General features: G+C 30.6%; 4 protein-coding genes across 7 annotated transcripts in view; all 4 read left to right on the forward strand.

The window, feature by feature from the left end:
• Positions 1–10,144, forward strand: part of LOC119613232 — a 17,723-nt gene extending 7,579 nt beyond the window's left edge. For 3 of the 4 annotated variants that reach the window (XM_037969208.1, XM_037969194.1, XM_037969206.1), the window contains 2 exons: positions 3,939–4,136; positions 9,528–9,884. In XM_037969208.1, coding sequence (XP_037825136.1) covers positions 3,943–4,136; positions 9,528–9,540 — 207 coding nt within the window. In that variant the 5' untranslated portion in view covers positions 3,939–3,942 and the 3' untranslated portion in view covers positions 9,541–9,884. Of the gene's footprint in view, positions 1–3,938; positions 4,137–9,155; positions 9,369–9,527 lie in introns of those variants that run through there. The other variant, XM_037969209.1, reaches the window with a different exon arrangement.
• A 2,217-nt stretch (positions 10,145–12,361) lies between these two features.
• Positions 12,362–13,554, forward strand: LOC119613233. The gene is made up of 5 exons (XM_037969210.1): positions 12,362–12,466; positions 12,530–12,674; positions 12,857–12,985; positions 13,132–13,287; positions 13,351–13,554. The coding sequence occupies exons 2-5, from the start codon at positions 12,624–12,626 to the stop codon at positions 13,504–13,506; spliced, it is 492 nt and encodes a 163-aa protein (XP_037825138.1). The 5' UTR covers positions 12,362–12,466; positions 12,530–12,623; the 3' UTR covers positions 13,507–13,554.
• Positions 13,555–15,714: 2,160 nt separating this feature from the next.
• On the forward strand, positions 15,715–19,031 carry LOC119613230. Its single transcript, XM_037969187.1, is given in 4 exon segments — positions 15,715–16,883; positions 16,885–16,958; positions 17,015–17,713; positions 18,619–19,031. Coding segments are annotated over 4 exon segments (2,217 nt in total). The 5' UTR covers positions 15,715–15,800; the 3' UTR covers positions 18,980–19,031.
• A 115-nt stretch (positions 19,032–19,146) lies between these two features.
• LOC119613229 (dynein intermediate chain 2, ciliary) overlaps positions 19,147–22,500 on the forward strand; it is a 16,474-nt gene continuing 13,120 nt past the window's right edge. Inside the window, exon 1 of the mRNA XM_037969184.1 lies at positions 19,147–19,520. Coding sequence (XP_037825112.1) covers positions 19,425–19,520 — 96 coding nt within the window. The 5' untranslated portion in view covers positions 19,147–19,424. The remainder of the gene's footprint in view (positions 19,521–22,500) is intronic.

Genomic DNA, 22,500 nt, shown 5'->3' on the forward strand with positions numbered 1-22,500 from the left:
ATATTAATAAATTTATTTTAATAAAAATAGTAGCCCATATTATTATAGACAAAATTTTTAAAATATATGCATGTTTTTTTTTTTGAAATACCTTGAATACTTATTTAAACAACAATTAATGCAAAACGAGTAAACAACACAAGAGACATACATTTATATGAAAACAAGTTTTATTTTATTTACTTTTTATAAAGTGTTTTACCGAATTCTAGGCAAAAGAAATACGATATGTAGGTACATACTAGGCTTCTATAAATCGACTTTCGAATAATCGAACAATCGACTTTTTGTCGAAAAAAGTCGAAAAGTCGAAGTCGACTATTTTGTTCCAAAAAAGTCGATAACTCGACTATCGTCTATGAAAAAAGTCGAAAAGTCGACTTTGTAAATAGAAGTCGAAAAAAGTCGAAAAGTCGGAAAGTCGAAAAAAGTCGAAAAGTCGAAAAAAGTCGAAGAAAGTCGAAAAGTCGGAAAGTCGAAAAAAGTCGAAAAGTCGGAAAAAGTCGAAAAGTCGGAAAAAGTCGAAAAGTCGAAAAAAGTCGAAAATAGTCGAAAATTTTAAAAAAGTGGAAAAGAGGTCAAAAACTCTAAAATAATCGGAAAAACTCGAAAAAAGTAAAAAATAGTCGAAATAAGTCGAAAATAGTCAAAAAGTTGGAAAAAGTCGAAAAGTTGAAAAAAGTCGGAAAAAGTCGAAAAAAGTCGAAAAGTCGAAAAAAGTCGAAAAGTCGAAAAAAGTCGGAAAAAGTCGAAAAGTCGAAAAAATTCGGAAAAAGTCGAAAAGTCGAAAAAAGTCGAAAAGTCGACCATTTATAAAATACTAAAAGTCGACTTTTAAATAAATGAAAAAGGTCGAAAAGTCGAAAAATCGACTTTTCATAAAATGGAAAAAGTCGAAAGGTCGTAAAGTCGACTTTTAACTAAATGCAAAAAGTCGAAAAGTCGACTTTTCGTTTCAACTATAGAACCCTAGTACATACAGTATATTTAAAAAGTACAACCGAATACTTATCTCATACACACTGTTTTCAACTATAATTCAGAAAGTTCTATTCTTACAATAAACCATCAACAAGTTTATTAAACATTTATGAAATTTATAAAATTATCAATCCCCTATAGAGATTAATGTTCATGTTATGTTTTTTATGTCTAAAAATGAAATTTAAGTGGAACATGTTATTCCCAAAAATATCTTCAAATAAATCTATGCATGACATATGGACAGACAGACCAATCAGCTCAACTCTCTATGGGGTTAATATTTAACAAAAACAAATTAATTTTATTTTGTTAAAAAATAAATAAATGATTTTTTATATATTTCTAATTAAAAAAAAAATTCTTTAAATTTCAAATTTATCACCAAATCAATAGGCTGTTTTATTGGTAAAACTACTTTGCATTGAATTGCATTTCTTGGCTTTAAAATTTTTAAACAAATTGAATTGTAAAATGAACTTCAAATAATAATTTTAACGAGGCCATCATATTTACACAAGGCAAATGTTTATTAACTAATAAAAATTCATTGCCAAATTTATTGGAAAATGATCTCACCAATATGTTAATAATAAATTTAAACAATAACCACTGAAATATTGGTCCTATATCCACCCAAATCGGTTCAGAATCAATTTATGAGTCGAATAAGCGATGTCTGTGAGTCTTTCTGTATGTCTGTCCAAGTATATCCTGTAATCAAAGTGCAGGCCGCCATATAATATTTTATTGCAGCAATAACGAAGCCTACTTGTCCCATATAAAGTTCCCTTTCAGAGAATGAGTTGATAGTCCATTATAACTTGTATATCAACATTAACTCCTTTACAAGATCGATCTAGTCTCTTCATAGTTTTGCCTATAGTCTAGTCTGTGGTCTCGTCTGGGCACTAATCTCGTCAATAGTCTTGTCTGTGGTGTCGTCTACAGTCTGGGCAATATTCTCGTCAATAGTCAGGACTATAGTCAAGTCTATAGTCTGGACTATAGCCTCGTCTCGCCTGGACTATAGTTTAGTCTATAGTTTCGACTAGAGTCTTGTCTATAGTCTGATCTATAGTCTGATTTATAGTTTGAACTATAGTCTGGTCTATAGTATGGACTATAGCCTGGTCTATAGTATGGACTATTGAATAGTCTATAGTCTCCTCCAAAGTTTGGACTATAGTCTTGTCCAAATTCTCTTCTGTAGTCTGGTCTATAGTCTCGTTTATAGTCTCATCTAAATCTGGACTATTATCTCATCTTTATCTGGACTATGGTCTCGTCTATAATCTGGACTATAGTAGCTATAGGCTTAAGTCGGTAGCCTGGACTATAGTTAACTATAGTCTGGACTATAGTCTCTCCTATATTCTGGATTATAGTCTCGTCTATAGTCTGGTCTATAGTCTCGTCTATAGTTTGCACTATTGTCTCGTCTATAGTCTGGATTATAGCCTGTTTTATAGTCTGGACTATAGCCTGGTCTACAGTAGAGTCTATAATCTGGTTTATAATCGGGATTATAGAATAGTTCCTAATCTGGACTATAATATAGTCTATAATATGAACTACAGTATAGTCTTTAATCTGGGCTATGGTATAGTCTATAGCCTTGTCTACAATTTTGTCTATGGGTTTAAGTCGGTAGCCTGGACTATAGTCTCGTCTATATTCTGGACTGTAGTCTCGTCTATATTCTGGGCTAGAGTCTCGTCTATAGTCTGAACTATAGTCTTGTCTATAGTCTGGAATGTAGTCTCGTCCATAGTCTGGATTATAGCCTGGTTTATAGTCTTGACTATAGCCTGATCTATAATCTGGTTTATAGTCGGGATTATAGTATAGTCTATATTCTGGTCTATAGTCACTTCTATAATCTTAACTATAGTCTCATCTATAGTTTGGATTCTAGTCTGATCTGGTCATATTGATGATCGTTTCATAATTGCACAATGCTCCGATCTAATCTTCCCTTTTAAAAATATGTTTATATCGGTGTATGGTGTCATATAGTCGTTGTTGACTTACTTTGCTTTCATACTTGTTTTTGAACTAAAGTTATCTACAACTGCCTTCCCAAACTGTTCGATTATCTTAATTTATGTTAATTTTTATAAGTTGTATGATCATCACACACTTTTTAGAGTTCTTTGTTCTGGGAGAATATATTAAGAACAATGCAATATCATAAATTTATTTATTTAAAAATAACTTGAAAAAAACTTATTAGTTTATTTATAAATCCACAATTGTTTTCAAAACGCTTGGTGATCATATAAAAAAATCTCGTACGAGAATATAGAAATTAAAATGTCACAGGTCTGCAAAAGATAACCACAAGTGTTTTTATATGTCGGAATAGTCTTTTAAAAGAGGCGTGTGTTCTTGTTCTATTTGAGTACATATTTAAATATGTACATCATATGTTAATTCTTACAGTGCAGAGCAAAATAAAAGCAATAATAAAATTTCAAACTTTTAAACAAACAATCGGTCTTTTGAAAAGTCAAAAGTGACAGACAAACAACAAAGTCATAACAGCAATTAATCAAAAAAACTAATTATTTATTTATTATGTATTTCACCTTTAGATAAAGTTTATTTTTCTAGATTTTTCCAATAAAATCTTTTATTGTGTTCAAAATTTTATGACACTCACTGTAAAAGATTTTCTCAGATGTTTGTTTGTTTGTATGTCTCAAAATATGTTTTTGTTTATCGTTTAAACGTTATCAGTTAAACGAGTGCCTTCACCTTGACTTTATACCGAAAATATAGTACGAATATCAAAAAATATATGTTAAGTACATATTTGATAAGAATTCTACAGATATGTATTAATATTTTATGTATATAAACAAGATTATAGCATTATTACGCATTTTTAACAAATTCCTTTTTTTTTAATTTCTTTGTTTACGTTTTTTGTTTTGTTTATCTTTTTCAATTAGCATCATGGATAAAACTTTACGTTTCTTTTCGTCTGGACAAACAAAAGATGTTTCTAGTTTAAATCAAAACAATGGAAACAAAGGTCTGACAGCGCAAACAAATGGTTTTCGAGATACTGGTGCTGATAATGGCAAACACATACAAAATGAAAACATCAATATGAAGAGAAAAGATAGTGATAATTTCTTTTATATGCTGTGAGTATAAATATTTATTTATATGAATAATTGATGTTATTTAAAATTTTTAAAGTAAACATAAAAAATTTAAAATTGCATTTCTCATCTAAATGAGAATTATAAATACTATAAAAATTAACATATTTAACATAATTAATAATTTTTTTTATAAAAAATTTAAAATAATCTTTAACTTTAAACAAAATTTGTAATTGAACTAATCAAATGGTTTGCTAAACATAATCGTTTTGTGGTTAAGAGAAAAGTTGACTTTTCGGAAGATAGACACGACTATAGTCACGATTATAGGCAAAGCTATAGTCCTGACTAAAGACAGGGCTATTGCCCAGACGAAAGGCAAGACTGTAGTCTAGATTATATACCGGGCAATAGTCCCGACTATAGATTTTAGCCCAGACTACAGTCCAGACTATAGACGAGACTTTAGTCCAGACTATAGAGGAAACTATAGCCCAGACCATAGACGATATAGTAGCCCAGACTATTGATGAGATTATAGTCCAGACTATAGAAAAGACTATAGTCCAGACTATAGACAAGACTATAGACAAGACTATAGACAAGACTATAGACAAGACTATAGTCCAGACTATAGACAAGACTATAGACAAGAAGTTCAGACTATAGACAAGACTATAGTCAAGACTATAGACAAGACTATAGTCCAGACTATAGACAAGACTTTAAACCAGACTATAGACAAAACTATAATCCAGACTATAGACAAGACTATAGTCCAGACTATAGACAAAACTATAGTCCAGACTATAGACAAAACTATAGTCCAGACTATAGACAAAACTATAGTCCAGACTATAGACAAGACTATAGTCCAGACTATAGACAAGACTATAGTCCAGACTATAGACAAGACTATAGTCCAGACTATAGACAAGACTATAGTCCAGACTATAGACAAGACTATAATCCAGACTATAGACAAGACTTTAAACCAGACTATAGACAAGACTATAGTCCAGACTATAGACATAACTATAGTCCAGACTATAGACAAAACTATAGTCCAGACTATAGACAAGACAAGTCCAGACTATAGACAAGACTATAGTCCAGACTATAGACAAGACTATAGTCCAGAATATAGACAAGACTATAGTCCAGACTATAGACAAGACTATAGTCCAGACTATAGACAAGACTATAGCCCAGACTATAGACAAGACTATAGTCCAGACTATAGACAAGACTGTAGTCCAGACTATAGACAAGACTATAGTCCAGACTATAGACAATACTATAGTCTAGACTATAGACAAAACTATAGTCCAGACTATAGACAAAACTATAGTCCAGACTATAGACTATAGTATGAAATATAGACAAGACTATAGTCCAGACTGTAAACCGGACTATAGACTAGACTATGATCCACACTATAGCCCAGACTGTAGACAAGACTATAGTCCAGACTATAGAAAAGATTATAGTCCAGACTATAAACAAGACTATAGTCCAGACCATAGACATAGCTATAGTCCATACTATACACAAAGCTATAGTCCAGACTATAGACAAGTCTATATTATAGAATATAGACAAGACTATAGTACAGACTATAGTGCAGAATATAGACAAGTATACAGTGCAAACTGTAGACAAGACTATAGTGCAGACTATAGACAAGACTATAGTGCAGACTATAGACAAGACTATAGTCCAGACTATAGACAAGACTATAGCCCGGACTATAGACTAGACTATATTCTGGACTATAGGCAAGACTATAGACAAGACTGTAGACCAGACCATAGACATAGCTATAGTCCAGACTATACACAAAGCTATAGTCCAGACTATAGACAAGACTATAGTACAGACCATAGACAAGACTATAGTCCAGATTATAGACAAGACTATAGTCTAGACTATTGGCAAGACAAAACTATAGTCCAGACTATAGACAAAACTATAGTCAAGACTGTAGACAAGACTATAAGTATATTGGTGAAGTATCCGTGTTTTGAAAAAGGATTTTATTTTTATTTCAATAAATAAATATTTATTATATTTATATAAATATTTCATATTTATTACCCACTGTTTCTGAATGACTGAGTGACTAACTAATTTAGAGCTAAATATATCAATAAGAATGTGGTTTTTAGACAGATTACAATCGGAAGTATTCTAAATTTTCAAAGTAACAACTGCTAACCGCAAAGATAAATTGCAATAGTTAATTTTTTTCTAATATTGTTTCCAACAATCAATTCCCCTTTAAAACAAAGTGTAAAGTAGAAAATAAGCAAAACTAATTTCTGTTAATAAAAGTGTTAACAAAAAAAAAAAAAAACCAGTCTACCAAAGGCAATTTAGTTTTAGAACAAATAATCATAAACGTTGTAGTTGTGTTTCTACTACTCAAGGTTACCTATCCATTGATTCGATAGTCTTGGCTTAAAGTCTAACTGACTAATTGTTATTGTGCTGGTTTCGATTTTTTTATTCGGAATTTGTACGTAGAAGAAAGGGTTAATGATCCATTAATATTTTATATGAATTTTTGTATTTAAGTTAAATTGCATTTTTCAATTAACACGCTTTTTAATGTAAACAATTTATTTTAGAATTATTTAATTATAATGTTACAGCTGTTTTTAGTATGAACAAGTATTTGTTATTGTAATGCGATTATTTTTGTTTTGATAGATTTTTTTAGCAACAATCTTGTTGTTTTATGTCATTACCAAAAGTCAAGTTTTTTTGACAATATTATTATTATTGATATCTTTATATAAATTTGTAAAAAAATATTGTTTACAATGGAATTTTTATTAAAAATCAATGACGATTTAGATTTATTAATAGACATTCTTAGAACACACTTAACAAGTGCGAATTATCTTTTCGCACACGACCCTTATCAAATTTGCCATAAATAAAATGTCAAAAACAAATTTTGGAAACTTTTTTAATTTTAATCTATAAAATTATTAAAAATTTTAATTAGGATTTTGTTAACATTCCCACTGTTAACAAAATATTATTACTTAATATCAAACCAATCAGTTAATTTCGTTTAAGCGGATATAAACTGTTAATTAGAATAATTAACATGACAATGGGTTCAAAACTTTAATTATTCTTTAGAAAATGGTTGTTTTACTAGTGTTTAATTAAATGTGCATATAAATGCTACAGGTGGTTTCATTATTTAATAAATTTATTTTAGTCGTTTGAAAATGTTTACCTTTTTTTATTTATATTTATTATTCATATAAAATGTATATATATATTTAAGTAAAAAACAAGTAAATACATATTTGTTTATCTATATGTAAAAATAAACATAATCACCATTGTTTAGCAAAGTTGTTTTTAAAAAAAGTAAAAATCTTATTTATTTCTAATAGAGGAAGTTTATTTAAAAACATTTTTTTAACAATGAACTTTTAAATTTAATAAATTCCCTAGTTAAGTTCAAAACTAAACAAGACTATAGTTCAGACTATAGACAAGACTATAGTCCAGACTATAGACAAGACTATAGTTCAGACTATAGACAAGACTATAGTCCAGACTATAGACAAGACTATAGTCCAGACTATAGACAAGACTATAGTCCAGACTATAGACAAGACTATAGTCCAGACAATAGACAAGGCTATAGTCCAGACTATAGACAAGGCTATAGTCCAGACTATAGACAAGAATATAGTCCACACTAAAGACAAGTCTATAGACAAGACAACACAAAAGACAAGATAGTCCAGACTATAAACAAGACAAGATAGTCCAGGCTATACAACAGGCTATACAAGGCAATAGTCCAGATTATAGTCCCGACAATAGTCCAGACAATAGTCCAGACAATAGTCCAGACTAAAGTCCAGAATAAAGTCCAGACTATAGTCCTGAATATAATCCAGACTATAAACAAAACTATAGTCCAGACTATAGACAAGACTATAGTCCAGACTATAGAAAAAACTATAGTCCAAACTATAGACATGACTATAGTCCAGACTATAGACAAGACTATAGTCCAACTTATAGGCAGACTATAGTCCAGACTATAGACATGACTATAGTCCAGACTATAGACAAGACTATAGAGAAAACTATAGTCCAGGCTATACTCCACACTATAGAAAATACTATAGACAAGACTATAGCCCAAACTGGATACTAGACTATTGTCCAGCCTGTAGACAAGACTATAATCCAGACTTCTGACAAACCTATAGTCCAGAATATTTTTTAGTCTATATTCTAGACTATAGTTGAAACTACAGACTAGACTAAAGTCCAGACTATAGAGTAAGTATAGTCCAGAATATAGGCTAGACTATAGTCCAGAATGTAGGCTAGTCTATAGTCCAGACTATATACTAGACTATAGTCCAGACTATACAGACTATGGAATAGACTGTAGTCCAGACTATAGAATAGACTATCGTCCAGACTATAGAATAGACTATAGTCTATTCTATAGTATAGACTATAGTCTACTCTATAGTCTTAACTATAGACTAGACGACATTTCTGAATATAGGTGAGGCTATAGTTCAGACTATAGATGGGACTATATACCATACTTTAGACCCATAGTCCAGACTTTAAACTAGAGTTTAGTTCAGACTATCAGCAGGCTGTAGTCCAGAGTATAGACGAGACTATAGTCCAGTCTAGAACATTAGAACATTAAGTCATAAATTCTCATTAGAAAATTTCAAGTGTTAACCATAGAAGTTCTACTGTATATAATCATACAATACAACATTTTTATCAATTGGCCGTTTTTTGTGCTCACAAACATCTCATACAAACATATGTATGTACAAAGTTTTTTGTTCTTTACCCTTGGTGTATATAACACAGCAGCGTAGCTAAAACCCCATAATTTAGGAATATCTAAACTAACTGAAACATGTATACATGAAAAATACAAAACACACCAACAACCAACCAATAAACATTATTAGTATGTAAAACTTGGGCCAAAACAACAATTTTTTTTTTTTTTAATTTTTATAAAATCACGTTAACAAAACTTTTATTATTAAACAAACAATCAGTCTGAGCCAGAACATAGAGAGTGCAAGTACACAATTTCAAAATAAGACCGTTTAAACGGGAGAGTTAAGAAAAAGTTATTTTTTTTTACTGAATTTGATTTGAAATTAATAATTCGCCTTTTTTATATGATTTACAAACAAAAAATACAAAAGCTGTGAATTGCTAATAATAAATTTTATTGTTGTTTGTGTAGGTTTCACTAAACAAAAGAAACAATTGTTTTGTTTTTTATTAATAAAAATTTTTTAAAAATTATATTTTTTTTTTCTCAATTTCAAACTAGTTTTTTTTTATTATTTTCTTAACATTACTAATATCTTTTTGTTTTGAACTTTTGTATCTTTACAGATGGCATTCCTAGAAAAATTCTTAACAGTTCCGCATTTCTTAGTTTTTTTCCAACTGGATTAATTGGGAACTGGATTAATTAACGAATATTTTTTTTTTAATTATTTTTTTTCAAAACGGTGTATTTTGTTTTTATTACATTTTTTGTTTTAAAATTGTGTACTAAAGTTACCTGCTTAAATACTGTTTTATTGAAATTTTGTGTATTTTTTTTTTAAAACAAAATTCATTAATTAATTAATCATAGTGATATTAGTAATTAAGTTTAAATTAAACAAAACAAATCTTTTAAAACGCCTTGACAATTACATCATTTTTTTTTGAACTTGTGCAAAACATAAAAAATACTTAAAAAAACAAACGCATGGATGCATTTACAATTTTTACTTTATTTTTTTGGTTGGCATTTTATATAATTTTTGGTCCACTGATGTATTTTATTTGTGTTTATTTGCCCGAACTTCCAGTGCGTTATATCAAAAGTTTAAGGCGTGACGATTTTATGACAAGTTATTAAGTAATCATTTTTATTATTGTTAATATTAATAATTATTGTTTTATAAAATATTTGTGTGTTTTTTTACAATAAAATGTATTATTTAATGCAAAATTTATTAGAATTGATTTGTTTTACTTTTCTGAACTAAACATTAGTACGGGTTTTTACCCGTTTAGGCAGGGTTTATTAACGCAATGAAGCGAGTTATTTGACATTTGTTGAAAATTGGTTAATTAGTATTTACGCTTATGGAAATCCCCCCGTAACGTATGGATAGTAATTGTTTACTTTAACAGTTTATATTATTATTTAAGATTATTAATATTGAAGCAAGTATGCAAATGTTTTTAATTACACTGTGCTGCAAAGATAAGAACTAATACTTAACCAAACGAACTAGAACTGAATTAAAACTGTAATAGAACTGAACTGAACTAAAACTGACCTAGAACTGAACTAGAACTAGAACTGAACTAGAACTGAACTAGAACTGAACTAGAACTGAACTAGAACTGAACTAGAACTGAACTAGAACTGAACAAGAACTGAACAAGAACTGAACTAGAACTGAACTAGAACTGAACTAGAACTGAACTAGAACTGAACTAGAACTGAACTAGAACTGAACTAGAACTGAACTAGAACTGAACTAGGAACTAGAACTGAACTAGAACTGAACTAAACTGAACTGAACTAGACTGAACTAGAACTGAACTAGAACTGAACTAGAACTGAACTGAACTAGAACTGAACTAGAACTGAACTAGAACTGAACTAGAACTGAACTAGAACTGAACTAGAACTGAACTAGAACTGAACTAGAACTGAACTAGAACTGAACTAGAACTGAACTAGAAAACTGAACTAGAACTGAACTAGAACTGAACTAGAACTGAACTAGAACTGAACTAGAACTGAACTAGAACTGAACTAGAACTGAACTAGAACTGAACTAGAACTGAACTGAATGAAGACTGAACTAGAACTGAAAGAATGAACTAGAACGGAACCTAGATCTGAACTAGCACTGTGAACTAGAACTGAACTAGAACTGAACTGAACTGAACTAGACTGAACTAGAAACTGAACTAGAACTGAACTAGAACTGAACTAGAACTGAATGACTAGAACTGAACTAGAACTGAACTAGAACTGAACTAGAACTGAACTAGAAACTGAAACTAGAACTGACTAGAACTGAACTGAACTGAACTAGAACTGAACTAGAACTGAACTAGAACTGAACTAGAACTGAACTAGAACTGAACTAGAACTGAACTAGAACTGAACTAGACCTGAACAGAACTGAACTAGAACTGCTGAACTAGAACTGAACGAGAACTGAACTAGAACTGAACTAGAACTGAACTAGAACTGAACTAGAACTGAACTAGAACTGAACTAGAACTGAACTAGAATGAACTAGAACTGAACTAGAACTGAACTAGAACTGAACTAGAACTGAACTAGACTGAACTAGAACTGAACTAGAACTGAACTAGAACTCGAACTAGAACTGAACTAGAACTGAACTAGAACTGAACTAGAACTGAACTAGAACTAGAACTGAACTGAACAAGAACTGAACAAGAACTGAACTAGAACTGAACTAGAACTGAACTAGAACTGAACTAGAACTGAACAAGAACTGAACAAGAACTGAACTAGAACTGAACTAGAACTGAACTAGAACTGAACTAGAACTGAACTAGAACTGAACTAGAACTGAACTAGAACCGAACTAGAACTGAACTAGAACTGAACTAGAACTGAACTAGAACTGAACTAGAACTGAACTAGAACTGAACTAGACTGAACTAGAACTGAACTAGAACTGAACAAGAACTAAACTAGAACTGAACTAGAACTGAACTAGAACTGAACTAGAACTGACAAGAACTGAACTAGAACTGAACTAGAACTGAACTAGAACTGAACTAGAACTGAACTAGAACTGAACTAGAACTGAACTAGAACTGAACTAGAACTGAACTAGAACTGAACTAGAACTGAACTAGAACTGAACTAGAACTGAACTAGAACTGAACTAGAACTGAACTAGAACTGAACTAGAACCGAACTAGAACTGAACTAGAACTGAACTGGAACTGATCTAGAACAGAACTAGAACTAGAACTGAACTAGAACCGAACTAGAACTAAACTAGAACTGACTAGAATTGAACTGGAACTGAATTACAGGACCTACATTTTTTTGTAAATATTTCTTCTAAACTAAACTTTTTTTCTTAGTGTATCAAGCGAAATACAAAACATTTCATTTTCAAAAATTGTTTCAAAAAATTTTTTGTTAATCAAAGATCGTAAATGGAAAACTCTCTTGGAAGTTTTAATTTTGAAAGTAAAATTTCTAAAATATATTCATTGAGCACCATCTTTATTCTCAACTCAATAATACAATGGTGTCTTTTGGTAAATTTGTAAGAATTACTTTAGTGCTTCGTTGAATTTAAATTGACAATAATTTAAACGAAAATCTTTAGCGAAACATTTAAATTTTTAATTGATACATGGCTGATATTTGGAGCTTATTTAACATTTCTGTTAATTATCATTATAATTGCGGTATTTGATTGTATGGGCAACATTTTACCAGCTGGAGTGGAATGGATATTTACCATTTTATTGGTAAGTAGTGGGAATGGATAAATAAGAAATTTTATGAAATCTTTAATTGGATTCGATTAAAAGTTAATGTGGTGTTTAATAGGAATTTCATATTAATCGATTCAGTTTTTATTTACTCGAATACGAACAAGGTATAACCAATTACTTTATTGTATGTAATTTTCCTGTATAATATTTTTTAGGTTGAAATTCTGGTTATTGCTTTAAGCGTAGTAGTCAATCATGTGAATCCTATAGTGCTGTATATTTCCATAGCCGCCATTTTAATAAGTATGGTAGTGATCATTTGTCTTGGAGCTAAAATTAATGTGGTAATTCATTGCTACACATGTGGTGTTTTAAAATGCGTAATGTCACCCTGTGACGTTTACATTTGACGTATTTGCATACGTTTTTATTGTTACTTTTTTTTTAATATTTATTTTATTTAAACAAGTTTAATTTATTTTACTTTCAGGATCATTTACCCATATACGTTTTAATTGTTTTCAGTGCCAATGTATTATTAATCATATTAATTTTCGTTTTAATTTTTATTGCTAAATTTTTGGAAAAATTCTATACAATTACATTTATTGCCGTAGCCACATGTGTCTATCCCATTCTAATTATGGTGTGTATTAATGATATATTAATTAATCATTAATAAGAATTTTTGTTTTTTTTTTAATTTTAGAATACTTTATATGTTTCTTTACTGATTTATCATGATCGTTATGAAATTAAAAAATTAACAGATTGTTTAAAACCTTCTCTATATATTTATGGTATCTTTGGAACATTTGTATGGTTTTCTTTGAACTTGGGTATTGAAATAGGTGAAATATTGTAGAGGCTTAATAATTTGAAATTGATATTGTTAAATAAATATGGTCTTAATGAAAATATTTATTAATACTTCTATTTCATTTAGTTGTATCTAATTTACTGGTTGAAAAGTTGAAAATTCTTTGTTTTTCTGTCGATTTGAACTGAACTAAACATGAAAAAGAACTGAACTAGTACTGAAATAGAAATGGACTAGAACCAAAATAGAACTGAAATAGAATTGAGCTAGACTTGAAATAGAACTGAACTAGAACTGAACTAGAACTGAACTAGAACTGAACTAGAACTGAACTAGAACTGAACTAGAACTGAACTAGAACTGAACTAGAACTGAACTAGAACTGAACTAGAACTGAACTAGAACTGAACTAGAACTGAACTAGAACTGAACTAGAACTGAACTAGAACTGAACTAGAACTGAACTAGAACTGAACTAGAACTGAACTAGAACTGAACTAGAACTGAACTAGAACTGAACTAGAACTGAACTAGAACTGAACTAGAACTGAACTAGAACTGAACTAGAACTGAACTAGAATTGAACTAGAACTGAACTAGAATTGAACTAGAACTAAACTAGAACTGAACTAGAATTGAACTAGAACTAGAACTGAACTAGAACTGAACTAGAACTGAACTAGAACTGAACTAGAACTGAACTAGAACTGAACTAGAACTGAACTAGAACTGAACTAGAACTGAACTAGAACTGAACTAGAACTGAACTAGAACTGACTAGAACTGAACTAGAACTGAACTAGAACTGAACTAGAACTGAACTAGAACTGAACTAGAACTGAACTAAATTGAACTAGAATTGACTAGAACTGAACTAGAATTGAACTAGAACTGAACTAGAACTGAACTAGAACTGAACTAGAACTGAACTAGAACTGACCTAGAACTGAACTAGAACTGAACTAGAACTGAACTAGAATTGAACTAGAACTGACACTAGAACTGAACTAGAACTGAACTAGAACTGAACTAGAACTGAACTAGAACTGAACTAGAACTGAACTAGAACTGAACTAGAACTGAACTAGAACTGAACTAGAACTGAACTAGAAACTGAACTGAACTAGAACTGAACTGAACTAGAACTGAACTAGAACTGAACTAGAACTGAACTAGAACTGAACTAGAACTGAACTAGAACTGAACTAGAACTGAACTAGAACTGAACTAGAACTGAACTAGAACTGAACTAGAACTGAACTAGAACTGAACTAGAACTGAACTAGAACTGAACTAGAACTGAAACTAGAACTGAACTAGAACTGAACTAGAACTGAACTAGAACTGAACTAGAACTGAACTAGAACTGAACTAGAACTGAACTAGAACTGAACTAGACTGAACTAGAACTGAACTAGAATGAAGAACTGAACTAGAAATTGAACTAGAACTGAACTAGAAACTAGAACTAGAACTGAACTAGAACTGAACTAGAACTGAACTAGAACTGAACTAGAACTGAACTAGAACTGAACTAGAACTGAACTAGAACTGAACTAGAACTGAACTAGAACTGAACTAGAACTGAACTAGAACTGAACTAGAACTGAACTAGAACTGAACTAGAACTGAACTAGAACTGAACTAGAACTGAACTAGAACTGAACTAAGCACTGAAACTAGAACTGAACTAGAACTGAACTAGCACTGAACTAGAACTGAACTAGAACTGAACTAGAAACTGGAACTAGAACTGAACTAGAAACTGAACTAGAACTGAACTAGAACTGAACTAGAACTGAATAGAAGCTGAACTAGAACTGAACTAGAACTGACTAGAACTGAACTAGAACTGAACTAGAACTGAACTAGAACTGAACTAGAACTGAACTAGAACTGACCTCGAACCTGAACTAGAACTGAACTAGGAACTGAACTAGAACTGACATAGACCTGAACTAGAACCTGAACTAGAGCTGAACTAACACTGAACTAGCAACTGAACTAGAACCGAACTATAACTGAACTAGAACTGAACGAGAACTGAAACTAGAACCGAACTAGAACTGAACTAGAACTGAACCTAGAACTGAACTAGAAACTGAACTAGAACTGAACCTAGAACTGAACTAGAACTAGAACTGAACTAGAACTGAACTAGAACTAAATATTAGATGACACAAATTTTTCAAACCCCGTCTAATATATTTGATCTCAAGAAGCGATTGTTAACCCCATATCATTGCTTTTACTATTAAAAAAAGTAAATCGATAAATTTATTTAAAGATTTTTTTTATTAATTTTTAAATCTGTACAACATTTAATAATCTCCCCTCCAATGGAAGAATTACCGGTAAATGAAGCCTTAACATATCCGGTGCATGTAAACAGCATAAGTGTACCTAATGATACCGCCTTAAAACGAGCATACGACATTTATAAGCCCTCGACACAGACAATACAACTTCTAAGCGAACAGGGACGTTCAGTATATGCAGAGGCCTTTATAGAAAATAAAAATCTAGGAACTTTAGCCGATTTATGTGTACGTGTCTTGGCGCGCTCGTTTGGTCCACAGCCCTTGCCTATAGTAGCCAGCAATCCATGCCTATTACAAGAACACTATGATGCTTTAGATGTTGATCTACCTTTGGAAAAATGCTATAGTATAACGGAAGAACGTTTTTGGAAGAGAGTGGTGCTAGCCAAGCATAAAGATAAAACATTAGCTGTTAAAAATAATGTCAATTGGAAAGAGCTAGGTGTATCCTTAAAGTACGTTGAATTGGTGGAATCATGTCCAGCTGAATATTGGCCTGAAGAGGAAATGAAAGATTTGGCATTAAAAGTTAAAGATTTTGTAAGCGAAATGCATATAAAACGTTTGCAATCCTTAAAAGAACGTTCATTTGCAAAGTACTTTCACTCGCAATCAGAGTCAACCTCAGAGGAAGAAGAAGGAGAAGAAAGTAGCGAATCTTTGCTAAGCAGTTCTAGTGAAGAAGTAATAGAAACATCTGCAATAGAACAAGAAGACAAAACTGAATCCCAATTAGAGCTTGAAAAAGAAATGGTCAATAAGAAAGCTCAAATGAAGAAGGAACGTCTGGAATTAAGAGAATCGAAAAGAAAAGCACGAGAAGCTAAAGAAGCCAAACGTAAAGAACGTGAGGCCAGAAGAGCCACTAAGGAACCACCGCCACCAAAAAAGTCTAGCAAAAAAATTCCCGACAATGTTTTCGAAATAGAATTATCCGAAAGTTCAGATGATGGTGAAGATCGTATCATAGATAAGCGCAATAAAGCTTTACTTTTAAAGCATATTAAGAAGTACAATTATCCAGCCAAGGATTGTCATCATATAGACCTGGGATTTGTGCAATATTTTACAAATCTACAAATATTTGTCATAGAATTTTGGGGGTCCTTTACAAAATCGTAATTATCAAATAAGACACATGAATTTCTCGCTAGACGATATTGAACGTTTAGCAGGGTTAGTGATTAAAAAATTTAATTTGTTTATAATTTCTGAAAGCATTTTCTTTTCAGCGGTCTACAACATTTGTCCAAACTGCATACTTTCCGTTTACGCAATAGTCGCATGGATGCTGAAAAACTTTTAACACTTTGTCGGGCCTTGGGATTTTTGCCACATTTAGAAACTTTAGATTTTGGCTTTGATAACTTAGGTGACGATTCTGCTTCCGCATTCGAGGAACTTTTTCAAACTACTAAAACTGTTTGCAATTTGGAATTGGAATCAAACGGCTTGGGTGAGCAGGTTTTAGGTCAAATTGGTAGATCATTAAAAAATTATAAAGCTAAAGACATGACCTATTTGGGTTTGGCACGGAATCCTATAACAGATAAAGCTTTACATGCTTTTGTTTCCGAGATTATTGGTACTAATCACATAGTGGAGCTAAATATCAGAGGCGCGAAATTTATTACCGATATGGGCTTATGTTGTTGTCTAGCGAATGAGTTGTTAGGTCAACATACACCTTTAACTAAACTGGATATTTGTGCCATTAAAATTCCCCCACTGGCTGCGAATGAGTTGATCAAATCCTTAGCAAAGAATGAAAAATTGCTGGTTTTTTATTGTGTCGGCTGTGATCTGGATGAAGAATTGGAGGTAGATATAAATGTGTTACTGCAGAGGAATAAATATATTGCAGAAAATTATTATGTGGGCGATTCGACGATAACGAATGAGGAGATTGAGAAGTGGGTAAATAGAACAAGGTGAGTGGTAGACAGATAGATAGATAGATAGATAGATAGATAGATAGATATAGATAGATAGATAGATAGATAGATAGATAGATAGATAGATAGATAGATAGATAGATAGATAGATAGATAGATAGATAGATAGATAGATAGAAGATAGATAGATAGATAGATAGATAGATAGATAGATAGATAGATAGATAGATAGATAGATAGATAGATAGATAGATAGATAGATAGATAGATAGATAGATAGATAGATAGATAGATAGATAGATAGATAGATAGATAGATAGATAGATAGATAGATAGATAGATAGATAGATAGATAGATAGATAGTAGATAGATAGATAGATAGATAGATAGATAGATAGATAGATAGATAGATAGATAGATAGATAGATAGATAGATAGATAGATAGATAGATAGATAGATAGATAGATAGATAAGATAGATAGATAGATAGATAGATAGATAGATAGATAGATAGATAGATAGATAGATAGATAGATAGATAGATAGATAGATAGATAGATAGATAGATAGATAGATAGATAGATAGATAGATAGATAGATAGATAGATAGATAGATAGATAGATAGATAGATAGATAGATAGATAGATAGATAGATAGATAGATAGATAGATAGATAGCTAGATAGATAGATAGATAGATAGATAGATAGATAGATAGATAGATAGATAGATAGATAGCTAGATAGATAGATAGATAGATAGATAGATAGATAGATAGATAGATAGATAGATAGATAGATAGATAGATAGATAGATAGATAGATAGATAGATAGATAGATAGATAGATAGATAGATAGATAGATAGATAGATAAACACTGAAACAGGCTTTTGTTATTTAAAACCTCTCCTTTTGCTGTTTTATTTTCCTCCCTTTCAGAAATCCTATCCTCTTAAAAGTTTTAGCTGAAAGAGAAAAGCAACGTGAGTGCTTGAAAAAACGTTCTTTAGAAAGTATACCATCTTCAGTTTCCCACTCTTTACCAACCACACCCCAAACATCACTCCAATTTATACCGAAAATGCATGAGGAACATCTAAACGAATATACCAGTGCTGAAACAGCAGATTCCGCCGGCCAATTACCACAACGTTTTCATTATCCAGCCAATGAATTTAATGAAGAAGAATTTTTACAACATGTTTCTCAACCAGGACCAAAGGAACGTTATTATTACTTTAAAATGTGTAAAGAAAAATTTGCCATAAAGGATAATGTAAAAAATATATCAATGATTTGAATGAAAGGAAATTATTTATTATTCGAATATTGGTTATTAAATTCGTATAATCGATAGTAAATGAAATTTCTATAGTAACTTATTTGTTATTGTTGATGGGTTGTCCTATGTAGTATGTGCTATTTTATTATGTTTTCTATATTTTATAACAAATTTTTATAGTAAAACAAAATTTAACTTAAAATATTTTTGTTTTGTTTATATGTGCTGTGATAAAAAAAAGAAGAAATTTTATTTAATAAAAACAATAACAAATTGTCAAGAGATTTTCTTATTAAAGCTAAATTTAGAAAAAAGCAATAATTTGCAAACTATTTCACTATTTTGGAACAAAGAAATTATAAAAAGTCGGGAATAATTACATAAGTATTTTATATATTTTTGATTGATTTTGTGTTGTTATTTTATTATTCTTGCGAAAATTTTTGATTAAAATTGTGACATAATGCATTCTGCTGCTAAAAAGAAAAGTGATGTTAGCAATATGCGTAGTGTTTCCGGTGCTGCAGGAGACAAAGCGTCCAGAATTAAAGGAAAAGGGGTTTGTATAATTTTATTTTGAAATTTTTATCAATACCCAACAGTTTCAGAAAGAGTCAATGTAATCGTAACAGACTGATTGGTTCTATATACTTTTGTAATTAACAAGAAAGACTATTGTCTCTTTACTGTTTCCAAGTAATGTAGATCGTAATCAATTGTGTCCGGTATAGGTACTACGAGATTGTCTGATCCGATTCTATCAGCTCATAAGAGATGGAACTCTTCAGGAACTACAAAATTCCGAGTTCTTTAGATATTCAACATTGTCGTCTAATCGACTAGTGGGCCGGACTTTACCTGTGATTTATTGGCTCGGGATTATTCTCAGGGTTCCATTTTTGACTGCCACAGTCTTAAACAAATTCTTTGTGGTTAAGGTCCGCCTTTATATACGATTTTTTGATTCCCTTTTATCCTTATGGCTCCATTTTTCATTGCCACGTTCATCAGCAGATTCTTTGGGGTTGGGCAATATCTGAATTAGCAACATCTGAACATTGGACATTGGACATACAGATTCATGTCTGCTCGCATATTCCTAGAGTTTTTCGGCCAAAGCTCGCTTTAAACGAATCAACTGTTTTCGGTATAGGCCTTCACTGAATATCTCGGCTGATTGAACTGCCTTTACATCCTTTTTCCATTTCCACGGACACAAAATTAGACCCGAAATGATTTATTTTCTTATTTTAACACTTTATATGAACGAAACTTGTCACTTTAACATGTCCTATGACTTAGGAGTTGACATTTTTTCGGCTTTATGTGACAGAATATCGTATATATCGGTCAAAAATTCTCGGTTTTTAAATTCCTCTTGAGTATTTCGTATTTTGGTTTCAAGTATTTTTTTATATTTCCTCAAAAACTGTTTCCTTTTTATCTTAATTTTCTTCAATTTCATTTATTATCTCTTAATCATAAACGCCTTGGTCGCTGCCTTAAATTAAACTGCTTAAAATTTGAAAATATTTATTACTTTTTAATGAAACCATGTTACGAAAATAATTTTCTTATACTTGATATCCAAGTTTATTATTATAAGTTTTTATTTAGTTTTCTATTATTGAGTATTTAATTTTGTCACGGCATTATAATAATATCCCACCATATTTTCGACTGAGCGCAAAATGTACTAATTCCATGTTTTGTAAAATAAAAATTTTTCATAATAGAAGTAAAATTTATCTGTAAATATACTTCAGAAAATATGTATTTTTGAAAATCTTTTTCAAATTTCAAACTTAAGAAGTTTGAAGTTAACTCCTTTTACATTTCACCAGTCATATGCAAACAATAGTTGACACGTTATATTTACACTGACAAAAAATAATTGCATTGGACAATTTTTCGTGATTTTCTTAAATCATTTGACGATTTCAGCCCGTTTTAGTTAGTTAGTTAGTTAGGTTAGTTAGTTAGTTAGTTAGTTAGTTAGTTAGTTAGTTAGTTAGTAGTTAGTTAGTTAGTTAGTAGTTAGTTAGTTAGTTAGTAGTTAGTTAGTTAGTTAGTTAGTAGTTAGTTAGTTAGTTAGTTAGTTAGTTAGTTAGTTAGTTAGTTAGTTAGTTAGTAGTTAGTTAGTTAGTTGTAGTTAGTTAGTTAGTAGTTAGTTAGTTAGTTAGTTAGTTAGTTAGTTAGTAGTTAGTTAGTTAGTTAGTTAGTTAGTTAGTAGTTAGTTAGTAGTTAGTTGTTAGTTAGTTAGTTAGTTAGTTAGTTAGTTAGTTAGTTAGTAGTTAGTTAGTAGTTAGTTAGTTAGTAGTTAGTTAGTTAGTTAGTTAGTAGTTAGTTAGTAGTTAGTTAGTTAGTTAGTTAGTAGTTAGTTAGTTAGTTAGTGTTAGTTGTTAGTTAGTTAGTTAGTTAGTTAGTAGTTAGTTAGTTAGTTAGTTAGTTAGTTAGTAGTAGTTTAGTTAGTTAGTTAGTTAGTTAGTTAGTTAGTTAGTTAGTTAGTTAGTTAGTTAGTAGTTAGTAGTAGTTAGTTAGTTAGTTAGTTAGTTAGTAGTTAGTTAGTTAGTTAGTTAGTAGTTAGTTAGTTAGTTAGTTAGTTAGTTAGTTAGTTAGTTAGTTAGTTAGTTAGTTAGTAGTTAGTTAGTTAGTTAGTTAGTTAGTTAGTTAGTTAGTAGTTAGTTAGTTAGTTAGTTAGTTAGTTAGTTAGTTAGTTAGTTAGTTAGTTAGTTAGTTAGTTAGTTAGTTAGTTAGTTAGTTAGTTAGTTAGTTAGTTAGTTAGTAGTTAGTTAGTTAGTTAGTTAGTTAGTTAGTTAGTTAGTTAGTTAGTTAGTAGTTAGTTAGTTAGTTAGTTAGTTAGTTAGTTAGTTAGTTAGTTAGTTAGTTAGTTAGTTAGTTAGTAGTTAGTTAGTTAGTTAGTTAGTTAGTTAGTTAGTTAGTTAGTTAGTAGTTAGTTAGTTAGTTAGTTAGTTAGTAGTTAGTTAGTTAGTTAGTTAGTTAGTTAGTTAGTTAGTTAGTTAGTTAGTTAGTTAGTAGTTAGTTAGTTAGTTAGTTAGTTAGTTAGTTAGTTAGTTAGTTAGTTAGTTAGTTAGTTAGTTAGTTAGTTAGTTAGTTAGTTAGTAGTTAGTTAGTTAGTTAGTTAGTTAGTTAGTTAGTTAGTTAGTTTAGTTAGTTAGTTAGTTAGTTAGTAGTAGTTAGGTAGTAGTTAGTTAGTTAGTTAGTTAGTTAGTTAGTAGTTAGTTAGTTAGTAGTTAGTTAGTTAGTTAGTTAGTTAGTTAGTTAGTTAGTTAGTTAGTAGTTAGTTAGTAGTTAGTAGTAGTAGTAGTTAGTTAGTTAGTTAGTTAGTAGTAGTTAGTTAGTTAGTTAGTTAGTTAGTTAGTTAGTTAGTTAGTTAGTTAGTTAGTTAGTAGTTAGTTAGTTAGTTAGTTAGTTAGTTAGTTAGTTAGTTAGTTAGTTAGTTAGTTAGTTAGTTAGTTAGTTAGTTAGTTAGTAGTTAGTTAGTTAGTTAGTTAGTTAGTTAGTTAGTTAGTTAGTAG

The sequence above is a fragment of the Lucilia sericata genome, unplaced genomic scaffold (genome assembly GCF_015586225.1).
Source record: "Lucilia sericata isolate MDLA Ls3-8-SP2 unplaced genomic scaffold, ASM1558622v1 Contig002022F_arrow, whole genome shotgun sequence".
In the NCBI taxonomy this organism is placed as follows: domain Eukaryota; kingdom Metazoa; phylum Arthropoda; class Insecta; order Diptera; family Calliphoridae; genus Lucilia; species Lucilia sericata.

What these genes read in the sequence shown, in the direction of transcription:
- LOC119613233 (XM_037969210.1), top strand. Translation starts at nt 12,624, where the DNA reads ATGGGCAACATTTTACCAGCTGGAGTGGAATGGATATTTACCATTTTA. An exon ending in TTGGAGCTAAAATTAATGTG is followed by an intron (nt 12,986 to 13,131) that starts GTAATTCATTGC and finishes TTTTACTTTCAG; the next exon opens with GATCATTTACCCATATACGT. An exon ending in TCTATCCCATTCTAATTATG is followed by an intron (nt 13,288 to 13,350) that starts GTGTGTATTAAT and finishes TTTTAATTTTAG; the next exon opens with AATACTTTATATGTTTCTTT.